This window comes from Hyperolius riggenbachi, chromosome 1, assembly GCF_040937935.1.
Source record: "Hyperolius riggenbachi isolate aHypRig1 chromosome 1, aHypRig1.pri, whole genome shotgun sequence".
In the NCBI taxonomy this organism is placed as follows: domain Eukaryota; kingdom Metazoa; phylum Chordata; class Amphibia; order Anura; family Hyperoliidae; genus Hyperolius; species Hyperolius riggenbachi.
Window position 1 is genome coordinate 363,372,891 of NC_090646.1, and position 21,891 is coordinate 363,394,781.

Here is a 21,891-nt window from a genome sequence, read left to right on the forward strand (position 1 = left end):
ATTTGGAACTGGCAAAAGCGTAACGGCAGGTTTCAAAGCCATTCAGCAATGGCGGGGGGAGCTTTAATACAGCGCTGCGGACCATAAGGAACATCCGCGCACCATATTTTTAATTACTGATCATAATAAATAAATAAAGGGAAGATAACAAAAAATTCTGTTCATCCCTTTAAAGCAAATCTGTCATGTGAAGCAAGCTCGCTGTGCTACAGAGTAGACTAAAACCCTGCAGAGATCACTCTAGCTTTATTTGTGGCTTCAATTATGGCATAGCTGACATCAAACAGGAGATCACAATTGTCTTTGCTACACATTGCTCTATCATAATGTTACAGCAACTCGCTAGGAGCTGCATTACAGTCTTATCACATGGTTGTTTAGCTTATGAAACGATGTAGAAATAGTTTCTATATCATGCTGATGTTTGCATCAGCAGTTCTAGTTCCATCCATGTGTAACTTATAACAGAAAGCCGCATAGGGATGTGTGCTCTCCTGTCTAGTCTTTGCACTGCTCTGCGGCTGCACAAGAATGAGCGCACTTCCTGTATAGTGCACAGGGATGTATTTTGTTAGCTCCCTTGTGGGATTAGCTTGATGCACTATCTGTCCCAAGACAGGATGGCAGGATATGTGCTACTAACCTTTAGATAGATAGATAGATATCAAGGAAAGAATAAATATTACCGTAGGTTCAGGGCTTATTCAGAGTGGGAACGCTAAGTTGTAATGCGACATTAAAGGGATACTGTAGGGGGTCAGGGTAAAATTAGTTGAACATACCCGGGGCTTCTAATGGTCCCCCGCAGACATCCTGTGCCCGCGCAGCCACTCACCGATGCTCCGGCCCCGCCTCCAGTTCACTTCTGGAATTTCTGACTTTAAAGTCAGAAAACCACTGCGCCTGCGTTGCCGTGTCCTCGATCCCACTGATGTCATCAAGAGCGCACAGCGCAGGCCAAGTATGGTCTGTGTCTGCGCAGTACACTCCTGGTGACATCAGGGGGATCGAGGACACGGCAACGCAGGCGCAGTGGTTTTCTGACTTTAAAGTCAGAAATTCCAGAAGTGAACTGGAGGCGGGGCCTGAGCACCGGTGAGTGGCTGCGCCAACACAGGATGTCTGCGGAGGACCATTAGAAGCCCCGGGTAAGTTCAGCTCATTTTCCCCCGACCCCCCTACAGTATCCCTTTAAAGTCACTACGCAGCATTACAACGCAATGCAAAACGCATTACCGTTGCATACAGTAGGTCCAGTTAAGCATACAGGCAAAAAAGTATGCTTCCCTGTACCTGGTAACGTGTGCGTTCAGAGGTAACGCACTGTAAGCAGTGTGTTACCATAACGCTACACATTACAATGCGATGCTAACGTCGCACTGTGAATGGCCCATAGGATTAGTATTGCAGTGCGGTAAGCTGCGTTATAAGACTTTATAACGCAGCTCCACAATGTCCCACTGTGAATGTAGCCTCAAGCTCTGTACATTTTATTTAAGGGAATATGTCAAGCAGGAGCAGCTGTTTACTTTAAAGGCAGCTTGCAATCTGATCTGATTACATAGCCATTCGTAACCCTTTCCTATCATTTGCTGCTCTACGGAAAGCAGCTTTGGGTGCAGCTTTGGGTGGTATTTTCTGCAGGTTCCAAGCCCAGACCAGCTAAGATATGATGCCACTGACATGCCTGGTATTTTGTCTTCTGCCTATTAAATAATCCATTGTTTTTTGTTCCTGCTTTGGCTATGCAACACAGTTTTTCTAGCTATAATGAGAGTTCCATCATGGCAATGAAAGAGTCATGTGTGAAACTTTCGTTTCCTGGTCCCAAGTTCACTAAGTATAGCACAAAGGCAGCAGATAGCACTCTAGAAGCGAAACAACAAGCTGTAACCACAGACATAACCAAGTAAAAACTGCTGCATTGTTCACAGTGTCTGTGAAAAAAGTTATTTGACGTAACTAGGACTAAGAAAGGTGCTGAAGCTTACAGAAGAAGCCAAGATGAGCAGGCTGGATGATAACACAATGCATAAGGAGGTCAGCCAGGAGAGCACTGCGGGGCCCTGTGACATCTATCAGCCACCTGTGACTGAGGTTTGTGGAATGTGTGGCTCAACCTGCCCTGTGCCTGTGTTATTGGTGACTTGCGGACATCGCTTCTGCCTTGGCTGCCTGGAGGGCTTCTGGCACCACCTGCCTAACAGTGAAAAGCCCTGTCCTACATGTACCTTGCCAAGACGGAGCCAAGCAAATCCCAGGCAACAGCCTGCACAGTGTGACCTATGCCCATCTCATAGTCCATGCACTGCCCGATGGAGCTGTCTGACCTGTGGAGAATCCTATTGCCCTGAGCATTTCCAGCCACACTTGGTGGGGGAGGAAGAGAATGATGGGGTGGCACTGATCGGGCACCGTGTGTGTGACGCAGGTGGAGAGGAGGCCAGGAGAATGCAGGAGGTGAGGAGAGGCACACGGCGGTGCCCAGAGCACAGGAATCGAGCAGTAGAGATGTTCTGTGCCACATGCAGAGTGTGTATCTGCACATTGTGCCCTCTGCTTGGAACTCACACAGGGCATCCAGTAACTCTTCTACAGCAAGAGGCCCTGCACAAAAAGGTAATACAATTCATTCATAAGACTATGATTTATTATTTCTGGGCTATGTATTTTTATTATTGGGCTACCTTTTGAAAACATATTTTTTTTCCTTCAAACTACAAAATAATATTTAAATAAATCCTAAAAAATACAATTATTGCATGAAAGGACCACAATCACACAAAAAAAATTACGGTAAATGTAAAATACATGAGTTTAAAATGTACATTTGTTCCAGAGTAAAATGCAATATAAATTTATTTTGTCCTATGTAGGTTGCACTTACGGTAGGTTGCAAAAATCTGACAGGTTTTGGACTAGACCACTTCCTCATGGGGCATTCTCAGGATTTTCTTATTTTCAAAATAATTTACTGAATGGGATTTGCCCAGTGTAACTACCAAAATAGTGTGCACATGAGTAGGGAGGCTGGATGACATTTTTATACAGATCCTTTTCAGGGACTGCTTTTGTAAAGATTAAAGGGAATGCTGAGAATCCCTCATGAGGAGTAGAGTTGGGCCGAACCTCCGATTTTAGGTTCGCGAACTTCCGCGGAAGGTTCGGTTCGCGTTAAAGTTCGCGAACCGCAATAGACTTCAATGGGGATGCGAACTTTGAAAAAAAAAAATTATGCTGGCCACAAAAGTGATGGAAAAGATGTTTCAAGGGGTCTAACACCTGGAGGGGGGCATGGCGGAGTGGGATACACGCCAAAAGTCCCCGGGAAAAATCTGGATTTGACGCAAAGCAGCGTTTTAAGGGCAGAAATCACATTGAATGCTAAATGACAGGCCTAAAGTGCTTTAAAACATCTTGCATGTGTATACATCAATCAGGTAGTGTAATTAAGGTACTGCTTCACACTGACACACCAAACTCACTGTGTAACGCACCGCAAACAGCTGTTTGTGTAGTGACGGCAGTGGCGGGTTCACTGAACAGGAATACAGTGGTGGGTTCACAGAACAGGTATGCAGTGGCAGGTTCACTGAACAGGTATACAGTGGCGGGTTCACTGAACACAACAGGTATGCAGTGGCGGGTTCACAGAACAGGTATGCAGTGGCAGGTTCACTGAACAGGTATACAGTGGCGGGTTCACTGAACAGAACAGGTATACAGTGGCGGGTTCACTGAACAGAACAGGTATACAGTGGCGGGTTCACAGAACAGGTATACAGTGGCGGGTTCACTGAACAGGTATGCAGTGGCGGGTTCACAGAACAGGTATGCAGTGGTGGGTTCACAGAACAGGTATGCAGTGGTGGGTTCACAGAACAGGTATGCAGTGGTGGGTTCACAGTACAGGTATGCAGTGGTGGGTTCTCAGAACAGGTATGCAGTGGCAGGTTCACTGAACAGGTATGCAGTGGTGGGTTCACAGAACAGGTATGCAGTGGTGGGTTCACAGTACAGGTATGCAGTGGTGGGTTCACAGTACAGGTATGCAGTGGTGGGTTCTCAGAACAGGTATGCAGTGGCAGGTTCACTGAACAGGTATGCAGTGGCGGGTTCACTGAACAGGTATGCAGTGGTGGGTTCACAGAACAGGTATGCAGTGGTGGGTTCACAGTACAGGTATGCAGTGGTGGGTTCACAGAACAGGTATGCAGTGGTGGGTTCACAGAACAGGTATGCAGTGGTGGGTTCACAGAACAGGTATGCAGTGGTGGGTTCACAGAACAGGTATGCAGTGGTGGGTTCACAGTACAGGTATGCAGTGGTGGGTTCACAGAACAGGTATGCAGTGGTGGGTTCACAGAACAGGTATGCAGTGGTGGGTTCACAGAACAGGTATGCAGTGGTGAGTTCACAGAACAGGTATGCAGTGGTGGGTTCACAGAACAGGTATGCAGTTGCAGGTTCACTTAACAGAACAGGTATGCAGCCAGGAACAAGCTAAGCCTAACTAATCTTTCCCTATGAGAGACAGTCTGCAGCAGCTCGCCCTACTCTCACTAACGCAGGCACACGAGTGAGCGTAATGGCCGCCGCTGCATGCCTTTTATAAGGGGGGGGGGGAGTGGCTCCAGGGGCTAGTGTAGCCTAATTGGCTACACTGGGCCTGCTGACTGTGATGTAGAGGGTCAAAGTTGACCCTCATGGTGCATTATGGGGCGAACCGAACTTCCGCAAAAGTTCGCCTGCGGGACGCGAACGCGAACCACTGAAGTTCGCATGGAACCGTTCGCAGGCAAACCGTTCGGCCCAACTCTAATGAGGAGCTGCACTAGTCCAGCAACATAGAAGAAAATAAATGTAGATAGATTTGTATACCTTATATGATATTGTGTACACTAGTATTTTACAATTTTTCACAATAGTGGTCCTTTAAATTATTATTATTGATTTATAAAGCGCCAACCAATTCCATGGCGCTGTACAAAGTAAGAAACAAACATGGGGTACATAATAATACAGACAATGGTGTACACCAATATACAAAATACATAATTAGTGACAATACAAAAAATGATACAGAATACAAAATATAGAATTGTTAATGACAGTGATAAAAGTAACATGATGAATAAAATGTATAATGATTTTCAAGACACAAAAGGGGGAGAGAGCCCTGCCCTTTAATATGAAAACAAAAATAAATATCAGAGTATTATAAAAACAACATTAAAAACGTCTTATAATTTTTATCCATGTTAAAAGATTAATTCTTACCAAAAACATGCCTTAATAGAGCTAAAGGAAGTGGCAGCAACAGTAGCTGTGGGGATTGGCTCCTGAAGCAGTTGCTGCACCTGCTGCAACACTGTTGCGATTGGCAAAAGAGCGCGATCTGAGTTTTGGAATGGATTACGCCTTGTGAAAAAGGTCCCTAAGTGGTTAAGACCTAAAGGTTACATTAGCGTAAGCCCTTGGTCCTACATAGTTTAGAAATCTGGGTTATTTTATGTTTCTTCTGTTTCTGTCGTTTAAAGTCTCTTAGCTCTCAGAAGCCAACTCTGGCAGTAACCAATAGCAAAATGTGACATGTAGAGATCTGTAAATAACGACTTTTATGCACAGTTTTGTACCACAGGAAATGGGGTAGTACTTTTTTTCAAACCATTTACAAAAAAATATAAGCTGTGCTGCAGTGTGTTAACCTGGTTTATGACTCTTTGTGAACACGCCCACATGCTGCTAATATTCTTATTAGATTCAAATCTCATTAATGGGAAATAAGTTAAATGGGATGTGGGGAAGTTAACATACAAAAATATATTGGTTGACATGTTTACTTCAAGATACTGAAACATTTATTTGAAGCATGTCTTAAAGAGACATTGAAGCGAGACTAAATCTCGCTTCAGCTCTCGTATATAGCAGGGGCATGTGTGCCCCAGCTAAAACGCCACTATCCCACGGCTTAACGGGGGTCCCTTCACCCCCAACCCACCCCCCGCAAAAGTTGGTCGCAGACTTGGTCGCTACATTTCTCTTCCTGGAGGCAGGGCTAACGGCTGCAGCCCTGCCTCCCAGCGCGTCTATCAGACGCGCATCGCCGCCTCTCCCCCGCCCCTCTCAGTGAAGGAAGACTGAGAGGGGCGGAGATACGCGTCTGACAGACGCGCGTGGGGCAGGGCTGCGGCGGTTAGCCCTGCCCCAATGTGGAAACGCTCCCCCGCATTACGGAGGGGATTTGGGGGGACAGGGACCCCCGTTAAGCCGCGGGATAGCGGCGTTTTAGCAGGGGCACACATGCCCCTGCTATATATGAGGTCTGAAGCGAGATCTATTCTCGCTTCAGACTCTCTTTAAAGACCACCTCCAGCCAAAAAAAAGGTCTGAATGGCAATAGATATATGTAGTCTATGCACTGAGTACAGTTAGATGAATATATAAAGTTTACATCTGGTACATCTAGGTGGATCAAAAAGACTCACATTTATATCTGTAAATAGCACTTCCTTATTACTCCTGAAGCTGAACCCTTGCTAAAGCAATGTACCCTCCTCTTCAGCCTTGTTAACTCCCCTCTCCCTCCCTCTCTTGCTGCCTACCTGGATCAAATTACTTCTCTTGTCACACTGTGTAGGAGAGAGAAGAGACAGGAAAACTGCTGCAGCCTGTCTTACCATGTCTGTTTGCTATAATTCTTATTTCAGATGTCTGTCTGTCTGGCTTTATTAGATCACATGGACACGAGGGGTGGAGTTATGACATCAATCCCCCAGCATCCTTTGCATCTATGGTTTGAAAAGAAAAAAAAAGTCCCAGGGCCCAATTTCACACTGGGGGTGGGGATTTCAAGACCATATGTGGAATAAAGACCCTAGGGGTGAGAAAATCACACTTTATCATGTGTTATTTTATATATCTTGGCAGCTTATAAGGTTTAACCACTTGCCGACCGCACACTCATACCGTGCTGCGGCAAAGTGGTAGCTGGAGGACCAGCGACGCACATCTGCGTCGCCAGGTGCCTACCTAATTAATCAGGAAAGGCCGCTCACGCGAGCGGCCGTTTCCTGTTAGATCACGAAGCGGGTCTCCGTGAATAGCCTGCGAGCCGCTGATCGCAGCTCGCAGACTAAATGTAAACGCAGGAGACGTTTGTCTCCTTTGTTTACATTAAACGGCACTGCTGCGCAGCAGCGCCGTAAGGCAGATCGGCGATCCCCGGCCAATCAGTGGCCGGGGATCGCCGCCATGTGACAGAGGACAGCCTGTCACTGGCTGCACAGGACGGATAGCGTCCTGTGCAGCCCAGATCACCAGGGGGGACAGGGAGGAGAGGGAGGTGGGGAATTTTGCCGCGGAGAGGGGCTTTGAGGTGCCCCCCCCCCGCAACACCCAGGCAGGCAGGAGTGATCAGACCCCCCCTGCACATCATCCCCATAGGGGGAAAAAAGGGGGGTGATCTGATCGCTCTGCCTGCAACCTGATCTGTGCTGGGGGCTGCAGAGCCCACCCAGCACAGATCATAAAAAACAGCGCTGGACCTTAAGGGGGGGGGGGGGTAAAGGCTGGGTCCTCAAGTGGTTAAAGCAAACTGTAATTTATAATTTAGGTACTCCTTCAAGTAAACCTGAGTTAAAAATAAACTGATGGGATAAACAATTATATTTACCCTCCTACTCCTAAAAACGATTTTTCTTTATATTTAAAAATTTGAAAAGTAGGTTGAATATTTTATGGTCTCTAATCAGTGGCAGCTTATTAAGTGTCCCAGAGTTAGAAAAAGATCAATACTGGTAGTTTTTTTATGTATTTTATCTCTCCCTGCCCTCAGAAGTTGTATTCTGCCAGAAAAACTATTATGGCTGTAATTTGCTTATCTGGCATGTTTACTATATTCCTGACAAGGTACCGACAAGACAGAAGTTGTCACTTTCATGCCTAAAAAGTAACTGTTTTATGTAGCAAAATAGAACAAGTAAAACAGCCTGGTTATTAATACAGGATCTTCTCAAAAAATTAGCATATTGTGGTAAAGTTCATTATTTTCTGTAATGTACTGATAAACATTAGACTTTCATATATTTTAGATTCAAATACACACAACTGAAGTAGTTCAAGCCTTTTATTGTTTTAATATTGATGATTTTGGCATACAGCTCATGAAAACCCAAAATTCCTATCTCAAAAAATTAGCATATTTCATCCGACCAATAAAAGAAAAGTGTTTTTAAAACAAAAAAAGTCAACGTTCACATAATTATGTTCAGTTATGCACTCAATACTTGGTCAGGAATCCTTTTGCAGAAATGACTGCTTCAATGCGGCGTGGCATGGAGGCAATCAGCCTGTGGCACTGCTCAGGTGTTATGGAGGCCCAGGATGCTTCGATAGCGGCCTTAAGCTCATCCAGAGTGTTGGGTCTTGTGTCTCTCAACTTTCTCTTCACAATATCCCACAGATTCTCTATGGGGTTCAGGTCAGGAGAGTTGGCAGGCCAATTGAGCACAGTAATACCATGGTCAGTAAACCATTTACCAGTGGTTTTGTCACTGTGAGCAGGTGCCAGGTCATGCTGAAAAATGAAATCTTCATTTCCATAAAGCTTTTCAGCAGATGGAAGCATGAAGTGCTCCAAAATCTCCTGATAGCTAGCTGCATTGACCCTGCCCTTGATAAAACACAGTGGACCAACACCAGCAGCTGACATGACTTTACTGACATCACTGACTGTGAGTACTTGACACTGGACTTCAGGCATTTTGGCATTTCCCTCTCCCCAGTCTTCCTCCAGACTCTGGCACCTTGATTTCCATCCATTTCCAATGACATCTAAAAGTTGCTTTCATCTGAAAAAAGTACTTTGGACCACTGAGCAACAGTCCAGTGCTGCTTCTCTGTAGCTCAGGTCAGGCGCTTCTGCCGCTGTTTCTGGTTCAAAAGTGGGTTCATGCTCCCATCTGCTGAAAAGCTTTATGGAGATGAAGATTTCATTTTTCAGCACGCCCTGGCACCTGCTCACAGTGCCAAAACCACTGGTAAATGGTTTACTGACCATGGTATTACTGTGCTCAATTGTCCTGCCAACTCTACTGACCTGAACCCCATAGAGAATCTGTGGGATATTGTGAAGAGAAAGTTGAGAGACACAACACCCAACACTCTGGATGAGCTTAAGGCCGCTATCGAAGCATCCTGGGCCTCCATAACACCTGATCAGTGCCAACGCAGATTGCCTCCATGCCACGCTGCATTGAAGCAGTCATTTCTACAAAAGGATTCCCGACCAAGTATTGAGTGCATAACTGAACATAATTATGTGAAGGTTGACTTTTTTTGTTTTAAAAACACTTTTCTTTTATTGGTCGGATGAAATATGCTAATTTTTTGAGATAGGAATTTTGGGTTTTCATGAGCTGTATGCCAAAATCATCAATATTAACCACTTCGCCATATCTGGACGCATATATCCGTCCAGCTAGGCAGTGGTGCTGCAGCCGTGTGGTGCGCGCGATCGGGCGCGCGCTCCCGCTGCCTCCCGCTGCCCCCCCGATCAGTGAATGGGAATATAATTCCCATTCACCGATCTAAGTCCCCGGCAGAAATACCGACGCTTTCTCATCAGAGAGCGTGGTATTTCTGCCCCCAGGAAACTTCTTCTCTTCTTTTTAGTTCCTAGATGCGACATCGTTCGCATCTAGGAATTTTTTGAATGTGGCCATCTTGTGGCCAAATAGTAAACTGCACCCACATACCTCTATTGAATAAAAAAATACATTACATTACATCTAAAATTGGCTATTTACCTCCCAAACTAAAATTACCCAAATACATTTTTGTATTAAAAAAAAAATAAAAAAAATTACAATTAAAAAAAAAAAAAAAATAGTTACCTAAGGGTCTGAACTTTTTAAATATACATGTAAAGAGAGTATCTTATTAATTTTCTTAAAATTATAAGCTTGTAAATAGTGATGGACGCAAAATGAAAAAATGCACCTTTATTTCTAAATAAAATATCGGCGCCATAAATTGTGATAGGGATGTAATTTAAATGGTGTAATAAGCGGGACAAATGGGCACATACAATGCATGGGTTTTAATTACTGTAGCATGTATTAATTTTAAACTATAATGGCCAAAAACTGAGAAATAATGATTTTTTTCCATTTCTATCTTAATCTTCCTGTTAAAATGTATTTACAGTAAAGTGGCTCTTAGCAAAATGTACTACCTAAAGAAAGCCTAATTAGTGGCGGAAAAAACGAGATATAGATCAATTAATTTTGATAAGTAGCGATAAAGTTATTAGAGAATTAATGGGAGGTGAACATTGCTCGGATGCATAAGATTTTCGAAGCTGTAGGCTGAAGTGGTTAAAACAATAAAAGGCTTGAACTACTTCAGTTGTGTGTATTTGAATCTAAAATATATAAAAGTCTAATGTTTATCAGTACATTACAAAAAATAATGAACTTTATCACAATATGCTAATTTTTTGAGAAGATCCTGTATGTTTGGTACTGTACATGCACATTTATCTCATCTTGTCACATATTGCCTCGGGTACACTTTAAAGAGACTTTGTACTTAAAAAAACTGCTTTGGGTGGTTCTGACCTCTTGGGGGGAAGCCTCAGGGTCCCAATGAGGCTTCCCCGTCCCCTGTAGCCGCCGGGAATCCTACCCCGAATCTTCCCCCGACAAGCTTGCCCAGCTGTAATATATTTACCTCTCCACGATCCTGCGCAGGCGCACTTGCGGCTCTTTGTTCTGGTAAGGCGGAAATAGCCGAACCAGATCGTATCCCCTCTACAGCTCAGGCGCAAAGGACTCGCGCCTGTGCATAGAGCGGATGCGATCTGGTTCTGGTTTCTGCCTTAACACGAATGGAGAGCCACTAGTGCACCTGTGCAGAATTGCTGTAGGTAAATACTTACCTCGCTGCAATTCGGGGGGCTGCCGCGCTGGATTGCCGGGTAAGTGTCCCCTAGGGTGTTTTTTTTTAATTACAGATTTTCTTTAAGTATAGGTTTTCTTTAACAATATATAGATCCCGCCAGTGTCCGCATATAATCACCGTCACCATTTTAAAAGAGTGAGAACAGATTGAAACAAATTGCGACTTTTTTGAACACACTGTTGTGTGATGCATTCATAGACCACTTAGTGCAGCACATTACCATAGGCCAGCAACTTGGCTTTCTCCCTAGTGAGCTTACAATCAGCTACTGTCTATTTTTAACAATATTGACTGTTTTAGTAGCATAGAGCACTTCATAGATTCAGATTGGTTGCTGAGGGCACCAATTATACTTTGTTTAATGCAATTTTGATGAATAAGACCCACAAGGTCTTCACATCTTCTACTGTACAAATATCCAACCGGTTCTGTGAGGTTATACTGTATGTCTATTAGCATGTCTGTGTACATCATATGCCTCACTTATTGAATAGGAATTAATGAGCTAATTCAAAGCTTCTACCCCACTTCGTCTTGCAGAAAAAGTGACCCTGACTACATTTTATCTACTGATGTCAGTGTATTGCTCATAAGTGCTTCCTGATTGTTTGCAAAAAGGAGAGAAATTTAATCAATATATCCACTACTATATGGGGCCCATTTTTATCAAAGTGTATAGCATTTAAACAGGAACTGTAGTTAAAAAATGTTTTAGTTTTTTTACAATATTTATTAATTATTTAGTCATCGTTTGCCCATAGTAAAATACATGTAACGCTTGGCGGTGTATCCTCTACAGTCAGCGCGCAACGCACACTCTGACGTAAAGGAAACACACGCACAAGACGCAAGCAAGGCATAAAACGATGAATCTCAGGGTATAGTGCGAACGCACTGGTGGAGGAGAGGACTGACTCCAGCAGGAGATGTGGCGCACAGAGCAAGCGTAGCTCCGAGCAACCACAATGACACTTAACAAAGTTTGCTCAGTGCAAAAGCAGCGCTGAGCGTTCTTAACCAGAACTCAAAGAGAAAAGGACAGGCAGACAGAATGAACGCTTGCTAATCTAGTCAGTCCTCAGTGACAGCAAGCATTCACAAACAGGACAGACTGGAACGAGGCAGCCACTCGCGACCACAGCGATGGCTTACCTCGCAAGAACAGGACTGAAAGGATTCGCCACTCCTCCAAAAGAGATGGCGCAATCCACAAGGCAAGACAAAGGCAGAGCAAGAAACAGGTACAGGAGATACACAAATATATACAGTAATCCGCGTCGTATTATGGAAAATAACAAACGCGCTAGTATGCGTATATATTGCCAATGAACCAATATATGATGCAACACCAACTAAGATGCAATAATCCGCGTCGCAATATGGAAAATAACAACCGTGCTAGTATGCGTAGATATTGGCAATGAACCAATATATGACACAAGACTAGCAAAATAACAAATCTAACTAAGATACGAATATACTGGCGAACCAATATATATGCACATATCAGGAACTAACTACGGTCCCGAAGGACACACATAAACAAGGACGGAGACAAAAGGAATGAACGCTTGCTAATCCAGTCACTCCACAGTGACAGCAAGCGTTCATACGTAGGCAAACAGACAGGAGTGAGATAGTCAATAGCAACCGCAGCTATATGACAGGACTGGAAGAATTCACTGCTCCTCCGCAAAAGCCAGTGCAATCCACACGAGAACTACGAACATAGGCCTAGGAGTAACAGCTTAGACAGACTGAGACTGAAACTTTGACGAGCGGGGAGCACAGCAGGAAGCAACTCTTTATGCTGAGGTCATCCACTGGGAGTGGACATGCAAATTCCCACACAGTTGAATGGTAATCAGTTACAAGCTGGCAGCAGGAAAAGGCAGACAAAACTATGCAACCTGCATGAAAGGAATTGCAGTTCAGCTGCAACAGGCAATGTTTGAATTCACAAGAGCATCTCAAGCTGCATGAACTGCAGAGCTATTGCAGATATGGAATCAACACTTAATGTGAGTGCAAGCAAAGCTATGCAAGCAAATGCATGTAAAGAAATCAGAACTGCTTGGCTGCAGTACAACTGCAGCCAGTAGTACATGCTGCAAAAGCGATTATGACAATACAGTATTCCTTTCCCTGAATTACATTCTGAAATGTATCACAGGTGGCGACATCTTTAGTCCTGTCAGGTGATCTCTCTGGAATGTTTGTTTACTGAGAGCTCTGAAGCCAATAGCTAGTTACCCCAGAATATGCTGGGGGGTTCTTCATAGCTAAGCGGCCTAGCCTAAGCATCTCTGGAAGGGAAGGGCTACATTCAAGATACAGCAATATATAGATATAGGAAGTGTTTCTGATGCCTAACCTTCCTGGCGGTAAGCCCGAGCTGAGCTCGGGCTATGCCGCGCAGGAAGATATCTCAGCCCCTGGTGGGGCGATTCGCCCCATTTAAAGTGCTGTGCGCGCAGCTAGCACTTTGCTAGCCGCGCACACAGCTTGATAGCCGCCGCTCTGCGGCGATTGCCCGCACATAGTGGCAGAAGAGGGCCCCCTCCCGCCAGAGCCCTGCGCTGCCCGGACCAATGAGTTCCAGGCAGCGCTATGGGCTGGATCTGAGGCTCCTGACGTCAGGACGTTCCGATCGTCGCCATGGCGACAGGAGAAGCCAAATAGGGGAACGTGTTATGTACGCGTTCCCCTGTTTGCTATAGATGCAGGCGACGATTGCACTAGAGGGACACATGCGCCCTCTAGTGGTGTTTCATGTAGCTACCACTCTGGTAGCTTTACATGAAACAAAAAAAAATAAAAACAGATTTCTGCCCATTTGGAACAAAAATCAACCGCCAGGAGGGTTAAACCAGGATAGTTCATGTAAAAGTGGGAAAGTCGGTCTACAGAATAATATACTGCATACTACTATATGTCACTGCAGTGCCGCTAAGTGTTTCCTGACTTCTGTAACAATAGATCTGTCACTATGCATTACAAGTCCAAGTAAAGACAAAAGACAAAGACAAACACTTATATAGCGCTTTTCTCCTGGCGGACTCAAAGCGCCACAGCTGCAGCCACTAGGACGCGCTATATAGGCAGTAGCAGTGTTAGGGAGACTTGCCTAAGGTATCCTACTGAATAGGTGCTGGCTTACTGAACAGGCAGTGCAAGTACATTGCAATGCGCGGATTTGGGTAAGGTGCTTTACTAGAGATCTGTTATTTTTGCATTTGATACCTCTACTATATACAATCCGAATGTGTGAATAGCTGAAATAACACATGCTTAATCAGATTCATATTCTGGGAATCTTGGCTCGGATGCATAAGTAGGCTGAGTTGGTTGTCTACTGACATCTGGTGGATTATTAAAAATATGAAAGAAATCTTTGTAAGAACTGCCACCTTAGCGATAAAAAAACCAACACACTGGCAATTTGCCATACTCTTCCATTATTAGTTTTATTTTAAGTTGGTACTTAATGACTGCCACATGCCAAGAAAAAGGAAGATGCTCAAAAATGCTGACAATGACAAACATGCAGCAGAATATTAGGAGCTGTTGGTTAATTAGCGCGCACCAAGCACAACTAGTTATGTTCAAGGAATTTTTAGGGTTAGAAAAAATTGCTGCAGCTTCAGCACTTTACTTTGTAAATAGGCTCAGCTCCTTTGTACTGTCAAGTGATAGATAAGTTTACTTTTTGCCCCACACCTTGCTGATTCCTCCATCATTATAAAGACTGTCTTTGCGATCTCACAGCTTGCATTAAAAACATAAACATGAGTTGTGTATCGGTGATTAGGATTTCAGCAATGGCCTTTATTACGCACACAATGCTCAGCAGTAATTGCTGTGGAGACAGTCTGGTTGAAGCATTGAGGTGAGGTGGACAACCTCTTCCCTTTTTATTTCAGATTTTTGTATCTAATTAGGCACAAGGAATAAGAGAAAACATGGATGCTACAATCAGTTAGGCAGATGGGATAGTTGTGATTGATCAGATCATAGCATCCCGTACCATGGGAAGACACTGGTGAAATTGCTGTTTGGACCCATCACACAATTTTTTACGCTGCTTAGCCAGTTAACAGGAAGTTGTGTTATGCTGGGAGGAACCTGTGGACAGTGCTTATTATTATGGTATTTCCTGTTGTTATCAGACACAGGAGAAAATTATGGGAAACCTGGTCAAGGGAGCACACATATTTGGTTTGAGTGTTTTAAATGTTTACTGCCGCACTGGTCATTGAAGTTAATGGCCCGCTCAGGATTCACACATTTTTTATGTTTGTTCACATTCCATTTGCACATTTAAAAAAAAATAGACAAGCATCTGGGTTTTTTTGCATATCGCATGTGTTTCCAGTTTCAATGTATTTTTCTGCAGACTGAATAATTGCAAGCAAATGCACAGAAAAACCCCAAAAATGCGAATGAAAACATGATCACAGAGCCATGGAGAACCAAAAAATTGCAAGGACAAGTCTGCTTCCAGCATTTGTTTGCATCATATGATGTTAATGTAATACAGAGTATAGGACCCAGTGTCTAACTTTTTATATAGTACTTGCTTCCTTGTATACAATTCCAGTGAGTATGACATCTTCGGTTACATAGCAACCAGTCAGGAGACAGTGGTTAGTCATGATCCTGATTGCCTACCATTGAGGCAGGAAACAGTGGTAACACTGAAATGTTGGAAGAAGGACTTGCTTAGTGTATCTGTTGTAAACTATACTAATTTTTATTTAGTATTTATTTTTTCAGGTGAGTTGTTCCATTGCATGCTTTTATTGAGGTGCTGTGATGTTCAAATGTACTTTTTTTTTTATCTTTATTTCTCTCTGGGTATGCCAGCTCCCAAGTCTCTTTGCACACTGTGCCTTTAATTGGCCGAGAAGCCCCATATAAACCATGTACAGTTTGGTTAAGAGCGCTTCCATTTTACTTTGCAAGCAATGAAAATTGAACTGACTCCACCACAGGCAGTCACATGTAGAACAATAAATTGATACCTCTGCAAATGCATCCACATTAGGTATATGCTTGTGCTGGCAAGCCATCAACACTGATTATCCCCATTCACGAGAGTATCTCCCTTTTGTCCAAGAAGGACCAGCTTAGATTCTTTATGGAACCAACTGGTATGACCCATCGCTGTCTAATTTTGCCAAAGGTGCTGCAGATATCAGCTGGGCTAAGTGGGATGAATGCCTCTCAGACCTAAGAATGCAGGTCCGGTTCTAGTAACAATGGGGCAAGATTGACCTGGGGGCTCCCAGACAGACCCCCCCACACACAAAAAAACAGCATTAGGGGCCCTTTGTTGCAGCTAAATTCCCCCCAGGCCCCCTGAGCCAGGTACCCCCCTCCCCTCCGATTACACCCCAATTTAACTGTGCCCTCGGGGCCCCCAGCAATGTCTTTGGCAGAATAGTAGCTTGCCTTTCCCGGCAGGTGTGCTCCTCTACCAGTCCTTCATTGCTCCTTTGCAGAATCCCCAGGGAAGAAAAGGTAAGTTGGGAGCGAGGGGAGACATCTTGGAGAGCCCCTACAGGCTCTGGGGCCCTGGGCTAATTTGCCTCTATGGAAGCGCTGGCCCTGGAAGAATGCCATCATGTATTGTGGGTAACACTATCCAGGTATCAGTGGGTTATTATACTCCTGACTGACCCATGTAAATTCTCAGAGCATAAGTAAACAAAGAAAGAAGGTGAGGAGCGGCACACTTTGCCGTATAAATCTAGGTGCAGAACCAGGGATACAAAGCAACACCCTATGTCAGTTCAGAAAGACCAAAGGATTGGTTCGCACACCAGCTTCTCAATGAGAAAAGCGTAGTTTATTTTTCCATGATGTGTCAAACATTATACATGACAATTGTTTCGAGGATACAAAGAGTCCCCTTCTTCAGAAAAGTGCAGAAAAACATTTGTCTGCACTTTTCTGAAGAAGGGACCCTATGTGGCCCCGAAACAATTGTCATGTATAATGTTTGACACATCATGGAAAAATAAACTACGCTTTGCTATTGAGAAGCTGCTGCGTGAACCAATCCTTTGGACTTTTCAGAGCATAAGTAAAGTGCAAGGAAACATAAAATAACATCAAGTGTTCTTCAAGAATGTACCATTAATGTGGTGAAGCTCACAGGGGTTTTGAGCATTTTTTTGTGGGGCCACAACTCAGAGTGATATCCTTGGTGAAAAGCTAGATGTTCACTTCGTATATCATTGACCTTCCAAAGTAATTTTTCACTGATGGCTACTAAACATCATGGTGTTTGCACTTGAGCAGAGGCGTCCGAGCCATTAGGCAGCTATAAATTTTCGCCTAAGGCGACAGGAAGAGGCAAGGGCGCTTCTGCACTGAGTAGTGAGAGAAGAAATGCCTCTCAGCTGACTCAGGTGTCAGTTTACACAGCAGCAGCAGCAGCGGGGCTGACTGGACTTCAGCTCAATGATTCAAAGAACCACAGTAATGAATGAGTCAGTGAGAGAAGGCACTCATCCTAGTCAGGGATCCGAGGAGTACAGCATCATCAGCTCCTGAGTCCAACTCCTGAGAATTCAGTCCCTCTCTCTCTGTAACTGCTAACTGCGTGGATGTAGAGACTGTGTAGCAGCCAGGCATTGACTTCCCCCCAGGCCGCCTTTCATTCAATGATTTAGGGTTGGTCCTGTGTCTGCTGTATTCAGGTTTGTTGATGTAAGGCAATGTAAAATACTAGGCTAGCTGATAAAAGTGCAATTAGAGGGCAGGCTAGCTGGTAAATATACACAGCATGATGTAGAACTCGTCTGGAGGGTCAGTGGGAAAAAATCTGTCTGGTCTCTCCCCATTGTTATAATGACTGCATGTGCAGATACGGTCTTAAACAGGTTGAAAAGTTTTGACAGTCCCTAGACTCCAGGAGGGCTGCTTGCTGACTTGTGTAAGAGATTGGCAGGGACAGCAGTCCTATTACCAGCAACTAGTCTCTGTGTAATGTGGGACTGCAATACAGATAAACTGCTCCATCTCAGGCTATTCTCAGTCTCACTCCACTCCTTGTGTGTGTGTGTGTTGTGTGCAGTGTGTGTACTGTGTGTGTGTGTGTGTGTGTGTGTAGTGTGTGCACTGTGCTGTGCGTGTCTAAAGTGTGTGTGTGTGTGTGTGTGTGTACTGTGTATAGTGTGTATGTTGTGTGCAGTGTGTGTGTGTGTGTGTGTGTGTATAGTGTGTGTACTGTGTGTACTGTGCTGTGCATGTCTAGAGTGTGTGTGTGTGTGTGTGTGTACTGTGTATAGTGTGTATGTTGTGTGCAGTGTGTGTGTGTGTGTGTGTGTGTGTGTGTGTACACACTGTGTGTGTGTGTGTGTGTATAGTGTGTGTGTGTGTACTGTGTGTGTACTGTGTGTGGTGTGTGTGAGTGCATGCCGCAATAAAATAAGTATATTTTATGGTGAAACGCTGCTGCATTATGATTTTCGGGGGTCTTGGGGGAGGGGTTCACCACAGGAGTGGTGTTCACCATGAGGGGTGCGGGGTATGGGACTGGGGGCAATCACGGGGGGGGGGGGGTGCCACAGGATTTCTCGCCTGGAGTGACAAAATGGCTAGAGACGCCCCTGCACTTGAGCACTGAGTTATTGGCATCTTTTTGTCATTTTGCTAAATCGGCAGACATAACAACAGAAGTTGTTAGGTAATAAATAACTTAACAAGATTTTCTTGCAAGCTTTTAAAACCTTTAGTTTCTTCTTCAGACATAACTAACAGTGTACCACATACAACTATCAAGTCAATGTGCACTGTAATGGGTAGGTCAGGCCAGTATCACCAGCTGTTCAGTGTTCATTATAGTGTTATACAGTTATTCTATGTGTTTCTGGCTCTTACCTTCTATAATATTAATTTCCAAGCCATCCACTGTATGTATGTGTGTCTGTCCACCCTGGACATGCACCCTCCTGCCTTGGCCCGCTGTGATTGGCTGCAGTGCTGATCGGATGGCACACACACAAGCAGCGAGATGCTTCACTCCATGTGCGTATGCTATCCAATAAGTGCCATAGCCAATTGCGACAGACAGTACAAGTGGGGCAGGGCAGGAAAGGGTGTGTCCATGACAGACAGACGCAAATACATACAGCAGATGGTAATATGTAATGTAATATATTATATATATATTATCAGGGCTGTGGAGTCGGAGTCGTGGAGTCGCAGTCAGAGCAATTTTGGGTGCCTGGAGTCGGAGTTGGGAAAAAAGGCACCGACTCTGACTCCTAATGAGTTTAAACAGTAATTAAAGTAGATGACTGTATATATGTAATTAAAGTAGGTGACTGTATATATGATGTGTACACAGGAATCTCTTATATATGTTACGGCCAGAACCCGAAGTGTGGCCACTTCGCGTTCTGGCCAGCCCCTTCGCGGCAGGAGAAGCAGAGCGGGGAGGCTGCAGACATTGCTTCTGCCAGCACCCGCTCTGCAGGAACGGCAGGATACCCCTGCCGCGACTAACGACTCTCGGAGACACTCGTGTCCCCGCCGGCTGCTCCATATCGTATTAGGAGGCAGGGAGAGGAGAGAGGGGGGAGGAGGAGGAGAGGAGGAGGAGGCAGTGCGAAAGCCGGCGGCTTCATCTATTACATTGCCGCCGGCTATATTTAATGAAATTAAGCAAGTTGTAATACATTTGGCCGCAGCGAGACGGCCGTAAAATACATTGGTGCTTAGTGTAGTCATTACATTTCTGACATTGGCCGCTCCGCTGCGGCCACTTCGCACATTGGCCGGCCAGAACCCGAAGTGGCTGGTGTAACGATCTTGGAATCGTCTCCGTGGTCACCGCACCAGACGTGCGCTGATGCGGCGGATTTCCTCCACAAGCGTATAATTGAGGACACCCAGGCTAGGTGCTATGCACCCGCAGAGGGCAATTCCCACCGGCAGATGGCGCTGTGGAGTGCAGGCGAACACAGCCGCTGCACAGCCACAGATGCCAAATGGGAATTGTACAGATCCAGGACAAGGTACGATCAGGCAGGGCTGGATAGCCCACAGGGAACAGAGCAAAGTGACAGAACCAATGTGTGCCCACCAAACTAGTCGCCACCCAGCGACGTCGAACACACAACAGCGGAAATGAAGTAGGAAACGCAATCGCAAGAATGGCGATTGCCAATAGCGACACAAGACTGAGCAGGACAGAGCAGGACAGAGCACAAGGGTAGCAAAGGCACAGCAAATCATACAAAGAGAAAGATAAGCAAAATAACAAACGCTAGCTGAACGCGAACACCGCACTCATTCGCAACAGTGCACGCGTTCGTGCGCGGTCTCCGCGTGTTACGCACAATAGAGACAAGCACGCCTAACTAACCAAAGACAGACAAACACGAAACAGAGAACGCGAGCGCTTGCTTAACGGTTACCTCACCGAGCCTACAGCAAGCGTTCGTATCAGACAAGACAGACACACGAAAACAGGGACAAGCGAGAGATAGGATCCACAGCACTAGATGCTAGTGCGATCCAAGTGAGACAGATCAGAAGAGATAGCTGGTAGCAACCGCTGCACCAGCTATACTCCAAGAACAGAGATCAGAACCATTTCCTGTCGACCACCGCTGGGACAGGACAATCGCAACAGAACAAACAGATAAGCAATCCTAACTGCACTAAGGAAACCTGCCTAGTGCAGTTTTCCAGGAATTACTCTAAGATAACTTCAACAAGAAGTAGCATGGCTGACACTCTCTAGGAGTGTATACTACAAACCCTGAAGGAATGACCAGCAAAGGACTGTGGGTAATCCCAACCATTATACAGCCAGTCATCACAGGAGGCAGGTAGGGGATTTGCATAACGAATGTATGCAAATTCCTCAGCAGCAAGCTGCAATACTGACAAAAAGTCTCTCTTAAAGAGACCTGCAGAATGCAGACCTGAACAGTGGTCAAAAAGCTGCCTGTCTGCACAGGCAGCTGAGAAGATTCTCACAGCTGGCCAGAACGAGAAGTGGCCACACTTCGGGTTCTGGCCGTAACATATATACTAAATAACATCCAGGGCCGGGCCGAGGCAGAGGCTGCAGAGGCTCCAGCCTCAGGGCGCAGTGTAGGAGGGGGCGCAGAATTCATTCAGCTGTCATTCCTAATTGTGTTTGAAGCAGAAAGAAATAAGAAGAGGGGATACATGGCAGTGAATGCAAGCCAGATAACTAGATATTAAGGTGTTGGGGAGGTTGTGGGCCCTGTGGCCCTCTTAGTCTAATAGCAATCAGTGTGTGATGGCTGGGGTGGCAGGGATGAAAGGGCGCACTTTGGTGTCTGAGCCTTGGGTGCTGGAGGACCTTGTCCCGGCTCTGATAACATCTATGCTGTAAGAATAAAGCCTGATGTGTAGCCGTGTCACTAATAGAGATGGTCAATGAGATGGAAATAATTCTGTGTTGATGCTGATTTATGCAAATGTATGCACTCTCTTTGCTTATGAAATCAAATAATTTGATATGTTAAAATTTGGTTTGGTGACTACGAATTAAAGGGTACCTGAGACGGATGACAAGAAAAGTTTTATACATACCTGGGGCTTCCTCCAGCCCCCTTCAGGCCAATCAGACCCTCGCTGTCCTCCTCCACCACCTGGATCTTCTGCTATGAGTCCCGCTAATTCAGCCAGTCAGTACAGTCCGGCCACGTGCCGCTCCTACAGCCAGGAGCATTCTGCACCTGCGCAATAGTGCTGCGCAGGTGTAGTACACTCTCGGCGGCGGAGTGTGTGCATGCGCAATACGCCAGACTGGCTCAAGTACCTGGACTCATAGCAGAAGATCCAGGTGGTGGAGGAGGACAGCGAGGGACTGATTATCCTGAAGGGGGCTGGAGGAAGCCCCAGGTATAAAACTTTATTTTCATCTGTCTAAGG

General features: G+C 45.1%; 1 protein-coding gene across 3 annotated transcripts in view; it reads left to right on the top strand.

Annotated features, from left to right (window-relative positions):
- Positions 1-1,865: 1,865 nt before the first annotated feature.
- TRIM14 (tripartite motif containing 14) overlaps positions 1,866-21,891 on the top strand; it is a 65,050-nt gene continuing 45,024 nt past the window's right edge. For 2 of the 3 annotated variants that reach the window (XM_068234245.1, XM_068234244.1), the window contains exon 1: positions 1,866-2,619. In XM_068234245.1, coding sequence (XP_068090346.1) covers positions 2,005-2,619 — 615 coding nt within the window. In that variant the 5' untranslated portion in view covers positions 1,866-2,004. Of the gene's footprint in view, positions 2,620-15,638; positions 15,742-21,891 lie in introns of those variants that run through there. The other variant, XM_068234246.1, reaches the window with a different exon arrangement.